At 39.8% G+C, this 19,602-nt stretch overlaps 1 protein-coding gene across 1 annotated transcript in view; it reads left to right on the plus strand.

Annotated features, from left to right (window-relative positions):
- hcn2b (hyperpolarization activated cyclic nucleotide-gated potassium channel 2b) overlaps positions 1–19,602 on the plus strand; it is a 29,434-nt gene that overhangs the window by 6,292 nt on the left and 3,540 nt on the right. Inside the window, exons 4-8 of the mRNA XM_058073007.2 lie at positions 433–594; positions 6,615–6,833; positions 15,279–15,425; positions 16,910–17,150; positions 17,231–17,395. Of these exons, the coding sequence (XP_057928990.2) occupies positions 433–594; positions 6,615–6,833; positions 15,279–15,425; positions 16,910–17,150; positions 17,231–17,395 (934 nt within the window). The remainder of the gene's footprint in view (positions 1–432; positions 595–6,614; positions 6,834–15,278; positions 15,426–16,909; positions 17,151–17,230; positions 17,396–19,602) is intronic.

Raw genomic sequence — 19,602 nt, forward strand, 5'->3', positions numbered from 1 at the left:
ACAAAAACAATTATTTCTGATAATATTTGACATTTTAATTAATCAGACAATTAGCCAATTCAAATGACTAAAGTTTTTAATCAAATTAATCAGTTTTCAAAGTAATCACCATTTGGAACTACTATGTGTGTACTTCAATGACACGTTATTATGAGTATTATTATGAGCAATATGTGGCACCATAAGTTGAATGCACATGTTTTGAGTTTACAGTACATTAAATAAAGTTCTAAAAGAGCGTCAGACTATGTGATTATGGGGACTCTACACAGTGCTTCCTTCTGCCATGATGCGTATGCATTAATTAGATTTAAAAATGTGAACGTAATACATGAAATCACTTTGTACTTTGTAATACATTCAATCTACTTTGAATGAATGAAAGTACCAGTTGAACTGAGCGTCCTTAATATTGCACTTCTTCCCCAACAGATCTTCCACATGACCTATGACCTTGCCAGCGCTGTGATGCGAATATTCAACCTGATTGCGATGATGCTGCTGTTGTGTCACTGGGACGGCTGTTTGCAGTTTTTGGTGCCCATGCTACAGGACTTCCCCTCTGACTGCTGGGTGTCCCTCAACAAGATGGTGGTCAGTAAACACACCTTGATTCACATGCATTGGACCATAAAAATGTGAAAACACCAATATTTTGACTTAGGTAAATAACAATAATCATTCCAGATCTATTTCAGACTTGGTCTTTCAAATAAATGTATGGTAATAAGTAACTTTATTTATTCAGAATGATGACTCTATGAGTTTAAATGAGGCTCACTGCTGCACTCATTTGGTCCAACAAGATACTTTGGCACAATTAACGAGCACTCTTAGATGAACATTGGAAAGCACATGGTTTTGCATCTGCATCCAAATCCTAATTAGGGATTTTTTTTACACCACAAAATGTTTATTTTCAACTTAGTGGAACATTGGCTACCATTCCTGCTGTTAGTGGATCATCTACTGTTGTTAAAAGTACACATTTGTCATTGGAACCAGTCTGATCACAGCTTGGGTGAGCTTGGGCATTTAATCCTCCATCTTGGCAGTCAAATTCAATTATCATTATTATTTAATGCATTTTTCTCTCAATGGAAAGACAGCAGTGACAAGCATCTTCATGCTCCCTTATGCCCTACCTCATAGTACTGCTACATTTACATTATAGACATGGCTTGACAGGCTTGCACACTAAGCAATACTGTATTTTTAGAAAATGTTCAAAAAAGATTGTACAATAAGTAGTAACATGTTCATTATTGTTTTTTTTTTTTTAATTTTCATTGTTTTCAGAGAGGCTCTGATTTCTTAGAGTTCTAATTTTTAGAAAAAGGAATTAAGGATATTTTATGAAAATATTCTCAAAGAAAAAACACTGTTATTATTTGTTGTTATTATTATTGGTGGGAATCCACAATTTTAGGTTATTGATGTTATTCTCTTTCTCAGTGAAAAAAAAATGCATTCATTACAACAAATATATGACACAATTCGGACATACGTATGGTGGAAGTGTGTATCTATGAAAGTGTATAATTTAGTGCTGATCCAAATTAGGGTGGTTTGACCTTAGTGGAGGTTTGTGCTCATTATGTTTGTGTAGTTTGGCCTTGTTATCAATAGTGTAGACGTTTTCCAGGACACACTTCCCTTTTGTTGCTAAATCCTCCTTTCACTACTGATAAATGGGCCTTTTTAGTTATTGCTGCAAGTATTTTCTTCTATTGTTACTTCCTTTACGTGTCTTAATGGCCAGACCAAACACATAATGGTGATGCAAAATAGACAAAATGTGTAGATTGACATGACAAGTAGAATTATTGTTTATTTTTATGGTGTCATGGCAGAGCAGATGTTTTTTTGGCGAGAGATGCAAGGCCACAGCTTGCGCTATCATTCTAGGCAGCGTAACTGGATACACATGGCTGCACGCTAACAGCAGCCTCAAATGTGCACCTGTGTCATCTCCCCTCCAAAGACACAGTGCTTCTACTTGTACTTTTCTTTTTATGCAAGAGTTCCCCTTTACATGCATTATATACATAACGAGAGTCATTAAAATATGAATGTGTAAATATAATTTGCTGGCGACGAGTCCAAGGTGTACCCTGCTTGTTGCCTGAAGCCAGCTGGGATAGGCTCCAGCACCCCCCTGTGACCGTAATGAGGATAAGCGGCATAGTAAATGTATGGATGTGTAAAAAATAAGCATATTATGAAATGTCGATAATTTGGAACTGGTAAGTATTTGGGTTGTGAAACGTAATAGGACAACTGCCTGGAGATTGCAACCCTCAAAATGACTGCACTGCCGTGCCTCATTATTCTTCTTCTCCTCTACAATATTGTCAGCATCTAAAGCACAATTGCTGCTGCTTAAATAATGAATCTCAATATAGCTCTTTTATGTCGCTTAACATATTAAAAGTCTACATGGACCTCTGCCAAGCAAGATAAGCTCTCTGTTGTTGGTTTTAGACTGTCAGAGAGGTTCTGCACCTTGTCTCTCGCACACTCACACACACGCAGATACACACACACACACTGGTATAATCACCCTATAATACATCATCAAGTCCCATACTCCCATTGTGGTGCCATCTAAATGTATTATCTGCAAATTAGCCGTTCGGTGCAGGAAACTGCCAACAAAGTGAACACAAGAGCTTTTATTTCATTAGCAGACTTGCTCAGCTCTAAGGAATCTCAGTAATGTCATGTAATGTTTGATAGGAAAAGACAATAAAAAAAAGTTTTAATCATTGAAGTCGACTAAGTCCCGCTTGTGCCAGCCAGGTTTTTCAAACAATCTTTGAAATTTTTCAAATTTGGCAGACATACGTATACTTGTGAGTCCCATGAAGATGTGTACCAAATTTGGCAGTGATTCAGTGAAACACTCAGAAGTTCCAGTTAATGGTTTGAGGAGTAGACTGGGTTCAGGAGTAGGATTTTGTTTACACATACCCATTTTTATACTGCATAAAGACCAACTTTCCAAATACTGCATATATACTGCATATATTTCACAGTCAACCGTCAAACTGCAATGATATATGATGTATTCTGCATACCACATTGGAAAGCATATTTATCTCTCTCTGACAATCTATCTGTGACACTGGGGGGCAAATTATGTACTCATCTAATTTGCATGATTGCTTTGAGGACACAAATATGGATATTTTGCACACAAAAACAGGTTTTTGTCCTTAAAAACTCAGCTTTTGGAAAACGGAGTGGAGGTTTCTCAAAACTCAAAATCAGCATTTGTGTGTGAACTGGTTAAAAACTGAGATGTCTTGGTTTGTGTTATAAGAAATGTGTGACTTCATCTCATGTTTGTCTAGCTTATTTAACAACAGGACATGCAGTTATTGACTTAAAAAAAAAAATAAAATGTAAAAAAATTTGATTTTTAAAAAAATAAAAAGTACAGTTGTCCCTCGCCACAATTCACTTTGAATTTTGTGTCTTCATGTTTTTTCAAAATATATTAATAAATCATTGCATGATGGGGTTGTTATTACATGCCTAGAGGGCTCTAATAGTCTTAAAACTCATATTGAGAAGGTCGCAAATAAGTTTTCTATGCTTCTACAAACAATAACTGGTTCAGATACTGCTCACTATAATGGGTTTATAAGATTTAAAAAATGAAAGAAAGTCCACTTTAGTGTCTTTAAAGTGATGAGAGGTCATGTGGGGTGCGTGTGGAGAAGGCTGGCAAAGCCCCAACACTTCCATATTCAAATTTTAAGTTTAAATGAATGTGAATATAAGGGCTAGTTTCACTCACCCACCCACCCGCACACACACACATATACGTATATACTGTACAGTGAAGAAAATAAGTATTTGAACACCCTGCTATTTTGCTATTTCTCCCACTTAGAAATCATGGAGGGGTCTGAAATTTTCATCGTAGGTGCATGTCCACTGTGAGAGAGATAAACTAAAAAGAAAAATCCAGAAATCACAATGCATGATTTTTTAACAATTTATTTGTGTGATACAGCTGCAAATAAGTATTTGAACACCTGTGTATCATCTAGAATTCTGACCCTGAAAGACCTGTTAGTCTGCCCATTAGAAGTCCACCTGCACTCCATGTATCATCCTGAATCAGATGCACCTGTTTGAGGTCGTTAGCTGCATAAAGACACCTGTCCACCCCATACAATCAGTAAGACTTTAACTTGTAACATGGCGAAGACCAAAGAGCTGTCCAAAGACACCAGAGACAAAATTGTACACCTCCACAAGGCTGGAAAGGGCTACGGAGCAATTACCAAGCAGCTTGGTGAAAAAAGGTCCACTGTTGGAGCTATCATTAGAAAATGGAAGAAGCTAAACATGACGGTCAATCTCAATCGGAGTGGAGCCCCATGCAAGATATCACCTCGTGGGGTCTCAATGATTCTAAGAAAGGTGAGGAATCAGCCCAGAACTACACGACAGGACTTGGTCAATGACCTGAAAAGAGCTGGGACCACCGTTTCCAAGGTTACTGTAGGTAATACACTAAGACGTCATGATGTGAAATCATGCATGGCACGAAAGGTTCCCCTGCTTAAACCAGCACATGTCAAGGCCCGTCTTAAGTTTGCATATGACCATTTGGATGATACAGAGGAGTCATGGGAGAAAGTTTTATGGTCAGATGAGACCAAAATAGAACTTTTTGGTCATAATTCCAATAAGCGTGTTTGGAGGAAGAAGAATGAAGAGTACAATCCGAAGAACACCATCCCTACTGTGAAGCATGGGGGTGGTAGCATCATGCTTTGGGGGTGTTTTTCTGCACATGGGACAGGACGAGTGCACTGCATTAAAGAGAGGATGACTGGGGCCGTGTATTGTGAGATTTTGGGGAACAACCTCCTTCCCTCTGTGAGAGCATTGAAGATGGGTCGTGGCTGGGTCTTCCAACACGACAACGACCCGAAGCACACAGCCAGGAAAACCAAGGAGTGGCTCCGTAAGAAGCATATCAAGGTTCTAGCATGGCCCAGCCAGTCTCCAGACCTGAACCCAATCGAAAATCTTTGGAGGGAGCTCAAACTCCGTGTTTCTCAGCGACAGCCCAGAAACCTGACTGATCTAGAGAAGATCTGTGTGGAGGAGTGGGCCAAGATCCCTCCTGCAGTGTGTGCAAACCTGGTGAAAAACTACAGGAAACGTTTGACCTCTGTAATAGCAAACAAAGGCTACTGTACCAAATATTAACATTCATTTTCTCAGGTGTTCAAATACTTATTTGCAGCTGTATCACACAAATAAATTGTTAAAAAATCATGCATTGTGATTTCTGGATTTTTCTTTTTAGTTTATCTCTCTCACAGTGGACATGCACCTACGATGAAAATTTCAGACCCCTCCATGATTTCTAAGTGGGAGAAATAGCAAAATAGCAGGGTGTTCAAATACTTATTTTCTTCACTGTATATATAGATGGTATGTGAACTACAGCTATTAGAGAGTAGGATATATGCTTTCTTTTTAATGAACCCACTATGGGGAAAATTCTCACCAATCAATGCAAACTAGTGCGGGCAGATGTGTGCTCTCCTCATTAGCTCTTCCTACTCATCCCCACTCTTCCTCATCACGACAAAGCTGCTCATGGTGGTGATGAGCCTCTCCAAACAATCACTAAGACTTACAGTGATTTATAAGTATTTTATACTTCTAGTCTTAAAATCACGTCCTGGTTTCCAACACAAGCAATCGAGCTTGGAGACAAGATTGTGCTGTGAGGTCAAAATGTGCAGAGTATTTGCTTGAAACTTCTCTCGTTGACATAATTTGATGTAAAAAAATTCACCCCCTACTGTGTTGCCCATGCTATTACGTATTTCTCTGATGAATACACCACAAGGTGGCACTGTTATCAAACCCCATAAGTTGGGGTGACTTGCAATTTCTCCCACAGCTCACCGTGCCTTAAAAAACACTAACTGTAACACTAACATTCATTCATTCATTTTCTACCGCTTTTCCTCACGAGGGTCGCGGGGGTGCTGGAGCCTATCCCAGCTGTCTTTGGGCGAGAGGCGGGGTACACCCTGGACTGGTTGCCAGCCAATCACAGGGCACATATAGACAAACAACCATTCACACTCACATTCATACCTATGGACAATTTGGAGTCGCCAATTAACCTAGCATGTTTTTGGAATGTGGGAGGAAACCGGAGTACCCGGAGAAAATACACGCATGCACGGGGAGAACATGCAAACTCCACACTGAGATGGCCGAGGGTGGAATTGAACCATGGTCTCCTAGCTGTGAGGTCTGCGCGCTAACCACTAGACCGCCGTGCCGCCCCTAAATTATTGTTATTTATTTTAAATTATTTGTACAAATTACTGTTAACGCTGTACATTGTTGTTCATATTTGATGTAATCTATTTATTCTCCACATTATTATTTATTATTTATTATTACACAGGATCCAGGCAACGACATTTCGTTGGCAATTTCACTGCTGTGTTATTGTGCAATGACAATAAAGAAAGTCTATGTCTATGTCTACATGTGTGTAAAATGTCATGTATGTTGGGATATGGCATGTAAGGCTAAAAACTCCTTGTGTTCCCTTCCAGAACGACACCTGGAGCGAGCTCTACTCCTTCGCCCTCTTCAAGGCCATGAGTCACATGCTGTGTATCGGCTACGGGCGCCAGGCCCCTGAGAGCATGTCTGATATCTGGCTTACCATGCTCAGTATGATCGTAGGAGCCACCTGCTACGCCATGTTCATCGGACATGCCACCGCGCTCATCCAGTCTCTGGACTCATCCAGGCGGCAGTACCAAGAGAAGGTAAGGATCCCGCTTTACTTGGGGTTAATCTCCACAAGGACGAGGCTAAGACTGTCTCGTTTGATTTGAGGGTTTCCTCCTTTAATTCCAGAATACTTTGATAGGAACAGCATGCGTTCCATTAATTCTACACCTGTGGAAACAGATCGCTAGGCCTCAACCTGACTTGTCACCTCTCGCGCTGATCAAAGCCCAGCACCCTCCGCCGGCTAAGGTGCCGTCGGCCCATTGATGTTTTTCAGGCTTCCTTAGATCCTGGATAATGTTGAGCAATGTGCACATTAATGCTGACACACACAGCCTGTACACACTCGGGTTCTTTGTTGTCTTGCTCCTCGGGCAAACATTGTGATTGATCAGGTTTGGACTCAAACCATAGCTTCACTCCGTTTGTCTCGCTGCTGTGGATTTGTGAATTTTGATGAAGTTCTGATGAATCACAAGTTGTTGAACCACATATCAAGACCATGTCTTCTCATTGGCCAAGGATAGATAACAACCTTTTTGACATACACTGAAAAAAATTTGGAGTGCCATTTACTTGAGAAAAGCTAGGTAACAATTTGCACGCACAATTCCTAAGTAAATTTTACTTGGGATATATTCAAGTAAAATTTACTTCTCAGCAAGGATTATTTTTTAAATTAAAAATACTCTAACATTACTTGAGATTTACTGTCACAGACACAAAAGGTACTCTCTTTGCTAGTAAATTTAAAGAAAGTTGTAAAAATCAATATATTCATTTTCTACCGCTTTTTCCTCACGAGGAAACGGGGAACACCCTGGTTGACTGGTCGCCAGCCAATCACAGGGCACATATAGACAAACAACCATTCACACTCACAGTCATACCTATGGACAATTTGGAGTCACCAATTAACCTAGCATGGTTTTGGAATGTGGGAGGAAACCGGAGTACCCGGAGAAGACCCACGCGTGCACGGGGAGAACATTTAAACTCCACACAGAGATGGCCGAGGGTGGGAATCGAACCCTGGTCTCCTAGCTGTGAGGTCTGCGCGTTAACCACTAGACCGCTGTGCCACCATCAATGTATTAGTTATGTAAATATTAGTTGGTGCCAGTGATTAAATTTACATATAAATGTGAGGATAGTAAGATCAAGTAAGGCATTAAATAAAGAGTGAGATTTTAGAGTAAAAGAAGTTAAATAATAAATCCTTGTAAAATTTAAATTAATATTTGAGGTAATAATTACAGGGCCAAAAACTTTTTTTTCAGTGTTGACCATGACAGATGGTAAGACCTCTGGAGAAACACAAGTCACACAAAAGCAGAATGTTGATGCTAATAGAAATGTAAAATACAACAAAGAAGCTTCTTGTAGGACCTCATAAAATGTTTCTCATGGAATATGTTCTACCACTTTACCGGGGAGGTGTCCGGGAGGCATTCAAATGAAAGCCACCTACTCTGACTGAGCTCCTCAACCTAACCCTGGCTGAGGACCAGGTCACCCTGGCTCCCACCCTTGAACGCCACACAAACTACATAGCTCCAGGCCCTTACTTTGCCTGCCCCCGCGGGTGGTGAATCAGCAGGGGGGATGATCCCATGTAGCTCATGGGTGAAGGTCTGACCACGAGGCGTTCGCCTACAACCCCCGCCCCCAAGTCTGGCCTCACAGTGGTATCCAATTTCAGGCAGAGGTTGTGGCATTTCATTGAGCCCTTTTTTTCTGAGTCATTCAACTAGCACAGATTTGCCTTGGGAGACGATATCAGGGGCATAGAGTCCCCAAATAACATAGCTCAAGGAGGGCACTCAAATACCCTCACCATGTTAAGGTGGCGGTTTGTAGAGGAGAGTAAAATTCTCAAAGATTGTTTATTTGCATATCTACTTCTATCTCTGCCCAATAGTTTATAAATAGCCCTGTAATGGACAGTCCTTATTTATATCATGCCCAAATGTGAGTGTATTTTTAAGGGATTTTTTACAAATGGACACTTGATGAACTGCCTTCTGATGTTTGTCATCATTCGCATCTAATTTTACCTAATGTGTCTTGTTTTTATATTCCTTGCACTTTCCTATAATGAACTCGCCTCAAAGTTGGTTCTATTTTCAGGACCAAGCTGTGTCCAAGCACTGCTGCTGGTTAGCAGATACTGTACATCTAAAAACTGTCACTGAATAGTATTGGACCTACGTGGAAGGTGTAAACAAGCCCTGTTTTATTTGGACATTCCCGTTTGTCCAATGTTAAGCATGTTTGAAAGTCCCAATATACCATAAATGAGTGTGACATGTGATACTGCATCATGTCAATAGAATTGATTTATAGTTGTGCTGCAGGCACACTTCTAAAAACAGCGTTTGAAAAGAAGTAATTGAGCAAAAATGGTCCTGCTAGACTGCTTAATGTAACTGTTCTGTCTTCTGTCTACAACAATTGTTTCCTGCTGCCTCTCATTGTTTCCCCGGGCAATTAAATTAAGAATAACACGGCAACATCACTGCCGGCACGAGACATCCACGCTGGAGGCTAGTGTCCAAAAACATAACATTGAGGGTTGGAGTTTGGGTTATTGTTAGGTTTTAGAGTCGGGTTAGAGTTTAGAGTTAGACATAGACATAGACTTTCTTTATTGTCATTGCACAATAACACAGCTGTGAAATTGCCAACGAAATGTCGTTGCCTGGCTCCCGTGAAATAATAAATAATAAATAATAAATAATAAATAATAAATAATAAATAATAAATAATAAATAATAAATAATAAATAATAAATAATAAATAATAAATAATAAATAATAAATAATAAATAATAAATAATAAATAATAAATAAAGAAAGAAATAAATAAAGAAATAAATAAAGAAATAAATAAATAGTTTAGGTTCAGGGTTTAGGGTTAGATGTTCGGCCACCAATCAATATTGATTGCTGTAAAAAAAAAAAACCAGAAAGATCGGCGTATATTGATAAATGTCTTTGACTTTCAAGCTGATCACAAACACCGATCAGCATGCAATCTTACATATATGCTGAATCACGAAGGGTTGCCAACGAAATGACGTGTTTCATATTGAGGTTGACACATGCTATGTAACTCGATACCAATTTTTTGTTCACTCCATTGAATCTGCATCCGACTATCCTTGCATTTATTCAGTATATGCATACTTGTTAACCAGTTAATTTCCCATTCATTCTTACACGTCATAAATGAATTGAAAAATAGACAGTTAATCCATGTGATCGGTATCTGTACCGGCCTATCTCACTCACGGATGATTAGTATCGGAATTGGCAGCATACAACCCTGATTGGAGCATCCAGACTTTACATACATTGTCACCCTCTTTACAGTGACTGACGTAATTCAACAGATATCCAGCTAGTTGATTACAGTTCCACACAGTTAGTGAAATGAAGACCACCCAAGCACAGTCAATGTGTGTCAAGTGACTGTAGTATAAAATCATCTGTGTCTGGGAGGTCCAGTCTCTGCTTCATTAGTATTCCTGCTACAATTGCAACAAGAAGACCAAAGAACAGTCCAAGCAAGTCATCCATTTTCTATGCTGCTTATCCTCATATCCCAGCTGACTTTGGGTGAGAGGCGAGAGACACCCTGGACTGGTCGCCAGCCAATCGCAGGGCACATATAGACAAACAACCATTCAGTCTCCAATTAACCTAACACGCATGTTTTTGGAATGTGGGAGTGAAAACCTTACGCATGCACTGGAAGAACATGCAAAGTCCACACAGAGATGCCCAAACGGTTACTTCAATGGATAGCATAATCTTACTGGTAGAATTCCTTCTTATGGACATTTGCAGCCAAGAAGTGAAGACGCGATTTGCAGCTATTGCAAGAGAAACAAGCAATCTGAAAACAAGCCCAAAACAACAGGAAACTTGCAAGCATCTTTACAAAAAAGCAAGTCCAAAGTCACTTCTAATAGGCGAATCTGGCAACGCTCGGCAAGATGTTTTGTTTATATGTGACGTAACAGGTCAGTCGGAAAAATCTTTTATCAGCGCTGAAAGAAACATAAGCGCTATCGAGTGTTTTGGGAGGCACACAGCGCATGGCCAATAACGGCTGTGGAAAACAGGGACATCATGCTGAGGTGTGAAAACTGGCTAAAAAATACTAAATCAGTGCAAGGAAATGAAAAGTGTTGGGGTCTAGAATTTAGAGGGTTTGGTTTGGGCTATGGTTTTGGGCTATGTTATATACATATATACATATATATATGTTATCATTTTTTACCTATTATAAAACTTTCTCTCTCATAAATAGATAGAATATACTAATACAAACCGATATTATGATTCTTTTCATAAGAATAAAGAGGGAAGTTTGCTACATGGACATTATATGAGAAAAATATGACCCTGATCAGGTCTCAGTAATGGTCCAGTGTATTAAGTTGAAAGCTCTTAGCGTGTCAAGGCCTATCAATCACTGTTGGCCTTATGGGGGGAGGGTCACATGTTCCTACATTTGAGCACACCTTTCTAGTCCACCCTTGGGGGAGAATAGTTACATAATAGCCAGTGCCCGGTGTCCATGTGAGATGCCTGCTGGCAGATGGCTCCACACTCAAGGGCGAATTGACAAAACAGGAGGGTAAGGGGAGAGGGTTGAGCACAATGATATGAAGACACCAGTCCCCCCCCCTCCATGTGAAGACACGATCATTGTCTTTGCTGCTCAGCTGTGTAAGACTAGACCAGTGCTTCTGGGGGGACGCAAGAGGCTTTCATTTCAATACAGACCTACCAACATGTACAAATTTATAGTACTCAACATGAATTTCTTGTTGCATATCCTGCCTTGTGTACAGTACAGATACGACTAAATATGATCAGTTTCTCTAGTATTTCAAGTCAAGTATTTACTGTTATGGTAGTTATTTTATTAACATTATTAAAGTATTTTAATTACTTTATTTTAATGTTCAGACCAGTCCAGGGTATACCCCACTTTTTGCCCGAAGTCAGCTGGAATAGTCTCCAGCATACCCCGCAACCCCAGAAATATAGAAAATGGATGGAATATTATGTTCACAAATTTCAGTCAAAATACAAAGTAGGGATGTCCTTTTTAGCCGAAAACCGATATTGTCCAACTCTTAATTTTTCCGATACCGATATCAGCCGATACTGATACCAATATGTGTAACATGACATACTGTATCTCCTTTGGTGGAATGAACACAAAGGTGTTGTATACAGCATTTTTTATTATCCATTTTCATGATCATGAAAAGGACGGCACGGCAGACGAGTGGTTAGCGCGCAGACCTCACAGCTAGGAGACCAGGGTTCAATTCCACTCTCGGCCATCTCTGTGTGGAGTTTGCATGTTAGGTTAATTGGCGGCTCCAAATTGTCCATAGGTATGAATGTGAGTGTGAATGGTTGTTTGTCTATATGTGCCCTGTGATTGGCTGGCGACCAGTCCAGGGTGTACCCCGCCTCCCGCCCGAAGACAGCTGGGATAGGCTCCAGCACCCCCGCGACCCTCGTGAGGAAAAAGCAGTACAAAACGAATGAATGAATGATCATGAAAAAAAACAGATACCGATATCAACCGATTTTTCGTCTTTTTAAGTAGCGGGTCAAACACTGTTTAAGCACCAAAATACTGAAGGATACCCGAAACCCAGCTGTTATTACTTCCTCAGCAGACGCTCTTGGAGTAGCGGCTGACTTTTGAGTGACATATTTCGCTATAATCTCAGTCTAATGCTGCAGAAATCACAAAGTCAATAAAACTTCAACAAGGGGAAGGTGACGGGAGCTCAGCCAGGGTGAGCCGGATGTCATTTGGTTTTAATTGAGAGCGTCACACGCTAACTCCCCCGGCCTGCAAACACTTAATAGAGGCTGCCTAGTTTATCCTTCTGCAAACTTCTTGCAAACGTCTTGTTTGTTTAGTGAGTTGGTAAAGAATGAGCACAATAAAAATAAGAACAGTTAAAAAAAGACTTGATATTTGATACTGATGCATGTAATTACCTGATGTGTATGTTTTGTGATAGTTGTAACAATATCCCTCTTTCTGTGTAAAAGGCACCTGTGTAGAAATGCCCTGTTAGGGCCCTGATGCGGCAATTTTGTGGCATCTCTGTGTGAAAGAGACACACATTTGAGACTTTTTGATGCGGCTCAGCAACAACAAGTAAAAGGATGCATGAAAGATTTTATTTATTTGTGTCCTTCCCCGAGTGCTGTTGGACAGGAGACGCTGTCCCTTGACCCTCTCCTTGGAAAATACCACTCATGCAATTGACAGTTGAATCCACTGAGGCATGACTCACTCTGTATGATACACTGAGTGAGAGATAAGGCTGCCCTCTGAGCGAAACCTTATAAATGTACACATTCTTCACCATATACAGTAATGATTTCATTATGGCTCCTTCTATGGATGTTTATTCCACATTCATTTGACATGATTAGTAGAAAAGGAAGGATGTACTGTTCAAATGTCATGTGAATGGGGAATAATTGAAAGCCTTGTCCTGTGGTTGATACACTGCAGTGCTGTGCCGTTCCTAAAGCATCAAACATGACATACTGCAGTCTCTTTTATTGGTACATGCTTACATATTTATTGTCTTGTAACATACATCCATGTTCTTTGGAAGTAAGACATGGAATACGTATACATGTTCTTTTAGTCATAAAAATTTCAATGACTTTTCTGGTAGCAGTATTTACTAATCTGGTAGTGCAATTGATTCCATATAAATAAAACATGTAAAACCATATTTGTCCTCTTGAAAGTCAACTCAATAAATATTTAAATACTGTTTCCATGGCAATAAAATAGAAGAAGATGTAAAGGGCAGTTGGAGCTAAGCCAGACACTAACAACAAAGTAGTTTATTTTTACTCAAGAGGGGAGAGCTTCAAGCAGCAGCGTGACAAAAATTGACAACAGATGTTTTTAAATTGACCAGAGTGTACCTCGCCTCTCGCACGAAGACAGCTGGGATAGGCTCCAGCATACCCGTGAGTCTCATGAGGATAAGCGGTATTGAAAATGGATGGATGGGCGCTCTCTTTAGAACAGGGGTCTCAAACTCAATTTACCTGGGGGCCACTGGAGCTAGGGTCTGGGCAAGGCTGGGCTGCATCAGGTTTTCCAAAAAAAACAAAAACGCATTTATTAAAAACAGAAAAATATACAAACTTTTTCAGTGCTTTGGTGCTGATTTTCTACAATAAAAGCTCTGAGAAAACATTCCACTGTTCTCAAATATCTACATTTTTATTTTTCTGCACAAAATAAGATGAAAAATAAATAAACAAATCAAGAATAAAGAAAATCAATCAATCGGTAATAAATAAATATAATAATAACAATAAAACGGCAAATAATAAAAACTTAAGAAACCACATATAGTTGGTGGGTAGACAGATTAAAATGAACATAGCATTATTAGAGCCCTGTAGACATGACAAAACACGACTATAGTCACATTTATACTCTTTTTATTTACAACATATTGCGCAACTGCAGGGTCGTGAGACACTAACTCTAACACTAACTCGCAAACTAGAGAGCTAGCGACCTAAACGGTAGCCTTCAAGTTATTTCCTTTAAACTTAAATAGCCAAAAACTTACCACTTCCACACGGATAGGGAGGATAACTATTAACAGTTATTTAACCTTTAACATGAACATTAATCAAACGTAATAATTTTTTCCGGGTACATGATACCATACAGCATCCATATCAAACTTGCGCGGGCCGCACTAACATTAAACTTTCATATCAAGGCGGGGGCCTCAAACTAGTGTCCTGCGGGCCACATTTGGCCCCCGGGCCGCATGTTTGAGACCTCTGCTTTAGAACGTGTATAAAAGAGTAAGAAGTGTGTTGTGTTTCACATTAGGATTGTGGATGATGGACACCTGTATCTTGGTTCATGCACAGGTTAGTACATAGAACATTGTCGTGATTTATAGTTGAAATACATGTGTTCCATTACATGATTGTTAGCTCCCTTTTTTAGAACGTGTATAAAAGAGTAAGAGGTGTGATCATGTTTCACATTAGGATTGTGAATGATGGACAAAATTCAAAAAATGTGCCCTTTTCCTTCAAAGCCTCCATGTGAAAAGAAAACACGTTTAAATTTTGTTAACCTAACTTAAAAAAAACTAAAAACATTGTTAAATCCTGCTGAAACAAATTGATGAACAACAAGAAAAGAACAGTCAGTGTCGTTCATCAGGACCAGAAAGCCTCAGCAGACTCATCTTTCAGCTCCCTGCTTGGAGATATAAACGGGCTGCTCATGTGGAGCCATGTTTCTTCTCTCCTCTCTTTTTGGTATCACTTTCTAATGTATTTTTACCTCAGCTATCAGCTGATATGTGACACAGGCGTCCCCGCTGTAAAAGTGTGTTCATCATATCTCCTCTTCCTCCATGTCTTCCTCAGTACAAACAAGTGGAGCAGTACATGTCATTCCACAAGCTGCCTGCAGACTTCCGCCAGAAGATACACGACTACTATGAGCACAGATACCAGGGCAAGATGTTTGATGAGGAGAGCATCCTGGAAGAGCTTAATGAGCCTCTAAGAGAGGTAGTCTCACACACACACACACACACACACACACACACTGCAAGTCATTATAACATGCAGTCTTTAGATGCTGGCAAGCTGCTTAAATATTTATTATGTGTTTGTACCTACTGTCATTTGATGTGTTGATTGTGTTTCCTATAATTAAGGCTGTCTATTTAAAGGTTTGATATATTTACCTTAAATATTTACCTTAAATAATACCTGCAAGCTCATGAAACCTTAAAACATGCCATTTAAAAATCATTTTTTAAAATTACTTCCTGTAGATGGCGTCCTCCTGTACGATTGCATTATTGAAATCTTTCCAATGATTCCTCATTGACCTCTGCAACATCTCATACTGTTAATTTCATCCTGAATTCTCTGTTTTAATCCACCCAGATTTGTTGGTCTTGTCCTTACTCTCTGCGCAGCTGTCAAACTATTATCGTTTTTATGAAACATTTTCAGAGCTAATGCATGCTTTTGCCCATTCCACGGATTCATGCTTACTAAAATGGGGACTTGCTCAAGTGAGACAAAAGCAGTTTCTAAGGTAAAAAAAAAATCCCATATATGTACAAAACCTTTAAATAAACAGCCCTTAATTCTAGGAAACATAACACATGATGTGACAGTAGGTGCAAATAGATCATATATAATTTTACAGGGAAAAAAAAAATCACATTCATGAATGTAATATTTTTGTAATATTTTTACAATTGTAGTAAATAATAATAAAAAAGGCACAGTTTTAGTTGAATGAAGTTGTACAATTATGAGAAAATGTCTTAATTTTATGAGAATAAAGTACAGAAAAGGTTTACAAGGAAAGGTTGCACTTTTTTCACGTTTGTAGAATAAATGCTTAAAGTCATATTCGCGTGAGAAAAATTAATTTTACACAAAAAAGTAATTTATCTATACATACATACTTTTATGTTAAAAAGTCAAATAATTAGAAAAAATGTTATGAATGTCACAATTATTCATTCATTTTCTACCGCTTATCCTCACTAGGGATGTGGGGGTATGCTGGAGCCTATCCCAGCTGACTTCAGGCCAGAGGCGGGGTACACCCTGGATTGGTTGCCAGCCAATCACAGGGCAGATAGAATTAAATAATAATGAAGGAAAAACATGAGAATTTAATGAGAAAAAAGCAATAATTGTGGTGAAATAGCAATACAAAAGTCATAATTTTCCTAGAGTAAAGTTGTAATATAAAAAGAAAAAAAATGATTAAATGGTTACAATTTATTGGAATAAAGTCGTTTTTGTTTCTTTTGGCTTTTTTCCTGATTCCTAATTTGATGAGGATAAAGTTGCAGTGCTGCAGACAAAACTTAGAAATTTGTGAGAAAAAATGAATCATTAATAATAATAGAATGAAGTGGTAAAATGACAGAAAAAATGAACATTTTGTGGCATAAAATTGTAATTCAATAGAATTCAAATGTACTATATCATAAATGCTTACAATCAAACTGGATTGCTGACAGGAAATCGTCAACTTCAACTGCCGCAAGCTGGTGGCATCAATGCCGCTGTTTGCCAACGCCGACCCCAACTTCGTCACCGCCATGCTGACCAAGTTGAGGTTCGAGGTCTTCCAGCCGAGCGACTACATTGTGCGAGAGGGCACCATTGGCAAGAAGATGTATTTCATCCAACACGGCGTGGTCACCGTGTTGACCAAAGGCAGTGTGGGCATGAAGCTGATTGACGGCTCCTACTTTGGAGGTAGATGATGGCCACAGACACTGTGTTGGTCCACACTGTGTTAGCGTTTACCCACCATCTCTCCTGTGGTGTTTCTCCAGAGATCTGTCTATTGACTCGAGGCCGACGGACGGCCAGTGTGCGATCAGACACCTACTGCCGTTTGTACTCGCTCTCTGTGGACAACTTCAATGAGGTTCTGGAGGAGTATCCCATGATGAGGCGAGCCTTTGAGACCGTCGCCATTGACAGACTGGACAGGATAGGTGAGACAACCGCTGAAATCGTAACGCTGGTTAATTTTTAAACGCTCCTCTGTTTTGTTGTTTTTTGTCACACAATTGTGGAAACACCACCCTCGGCCATCTCTGTGTGGAGTTTGCATGTTCTCGTGCATGCGTGGGTTTTCTCCGGGTACTCCGGTTTCCTCCCACATTCCAAAAACATGCTAGGTTAATTGGTGACTCCAAATTGTCCATAGGTATGAATGTGAGTGTGAATGGTTGTTTGTTTATATGTGCCCTGTGATTGGCTGGTGACCAGTCCAGGGTGTAACCCGCCTCTCGCCCAAAGACAGCTGGGATAGGCTCCAGCACCCCCACGACCCTTGTGAGGAAAAAGCGGTAGAAAATGAATGAATGAATGAATTGTGGAAACAGTTGGGATGTTTTGCTTCAGATTGAAGCACAGAAACGTGTCTTATGAAGAATATTCCCAAAGATGAAGACACACCAAGAGAGCCTTCAAAAAAAAAAAAATCCTTCACAAGATGAAACGAAGCATAAAGAAGCACAGCGCTAACTGACAGCTATGATGAATAAGGGTGTGTGATGGAGGCCAGCTTAGATGTTGCACATCAACGGAATACTCTTTTAGTATACTGTATCTACTATTTCAACCAAGTCTGGTAATGTAGAAGTCGTTCATGATGTTTCTTCCCAATGATGACCCCCATTCTTCACATATTTACAAAAGCCCGGTATTGACTGGCCTCCCATCAGTTGCCATAGCAGCCACATTCCACAAATGAGAAGCAGCGGGTCAGCTGGCATATTTGGACGATGTGTTTAACAAGCTAATCAACCAAGCACACTCCACAAAAGATAATCATTCACCATGCCTTCTATTGTTAGTGGGTTGATCCATATCAAACAGATGCTGTGCTGCGAATACAAAATATGAATAGAAAGACAAATAATGACACAATCAATCAATGCTTCCCACCAAAACGATGTTTCCCCTCTCTTTTTCGGTGTTAAATCTTTGGCCAGTGACACGCTTCAGAGCGTTCCACTGTGACTATGAATGCTTATTTAGGATCCATACACATATGCATCCCTCTCATGTTCTTTGTTCTCCTACTACAATGAATTAACCCCAGAAGCTCATTGTGTCCAACCTTTATGACACAGCTATCCTCATGAATGCTGGCGATAACGCGGTATAATTAATGGCGTAACAGAACAAGATAAAAAGTACTGCTCCTTCCTCGAAACTGGTAAGATATTAATGAAAAGTTACCCTATAGAAAGAATAAACAAAGGCCGTGGGGATGATATTCTTTGGAATGACCAGCAGGGGGACGAGCTTAGCAATGCTACATTACAGGTTGCTGCTGAGCTAACTTCAATTGTGTTTAAAGGCGAAATGAATTGTTTTTTAGGTCCAGCAGTGAGAGTGTAAAGACCAAAGGGGGGAGCAGGTTGTTGTTTCAAAGTCTCAAGTTAAGTCTCAAGGAAAGACCAGTCCATGCCAGTCCATGCCAGTCCATGCCAGTCCATGCCAGTCCATGCCAGTCCATGCCAGTCCATGCCAGTCCATGCCAGTCCATGCCAGTCCATGCCAGTCCAAGTCAAATTGGACAAATAGGATATAGAGAGCTAGAGAGAGCGATAGAGAGAGAGAGAGAGAGAGAGGGATAGAGAGAGAGAGATATATAGAGAGATATAGAGAGAGATAGAGAGATAGAGAGCGAGAGATAGAGATAGAGAGAGGGATAGAGAGAGATAGAGAGAGAGAGAGATAGAGAGAGAGAGATAGAGAGAGAGAGAGAGAGAGCGAGAGATAGATAGAAAGAGAGAGAGAGAGATAGAGATATAGAAACAGAGCGAGAGATAGAGAGAGAGATAGAGAGGGATAGAGAGAGAGATAAAGAGAGATAGAGAGATAGAGAGCGAGAGATAGAGATAGAGAGAGGGATAGAGAGAGAGATAGAGAGAGAGATAGAGATAGAGAGAGGGATAGAGAGATAGAGAGAGAGATAGAGATAGAGATAGAGATAGCGATAGCGATAGAGATAGAGATAGAGATAGAGATAGAGAGATAGAGAGAGAGAGAGAGCGAGAGATAGATAGATAGAGAGAGAGAGATAGAGATATAGAAATAGAGCGAGAGAGAGAGAGAGAGAGAGAGAGAGGGGGATAGAGAGAGAGATAGATAGATAGATAGATAGATAGATAGATAGATAGATAGA

Source organism: Doryrhamphus excisus, linkage group LG4 (assembly GCF_037039965.1).
Source record: "Doryrhamphus excisus strain RoL-2023G ecotype Guam linkage group LG4, RoL_Dexc_Guam_v1.1, whole genome shotgun sequence".
NCBI classification, from domain to species: domain Eukaryota; kingdom Metazoa; phylum Chordata; class Actinopteri; order Syngnathiformes; family Syngnathidae; genus Doryrhamphus; species Doryrhamphus excisus.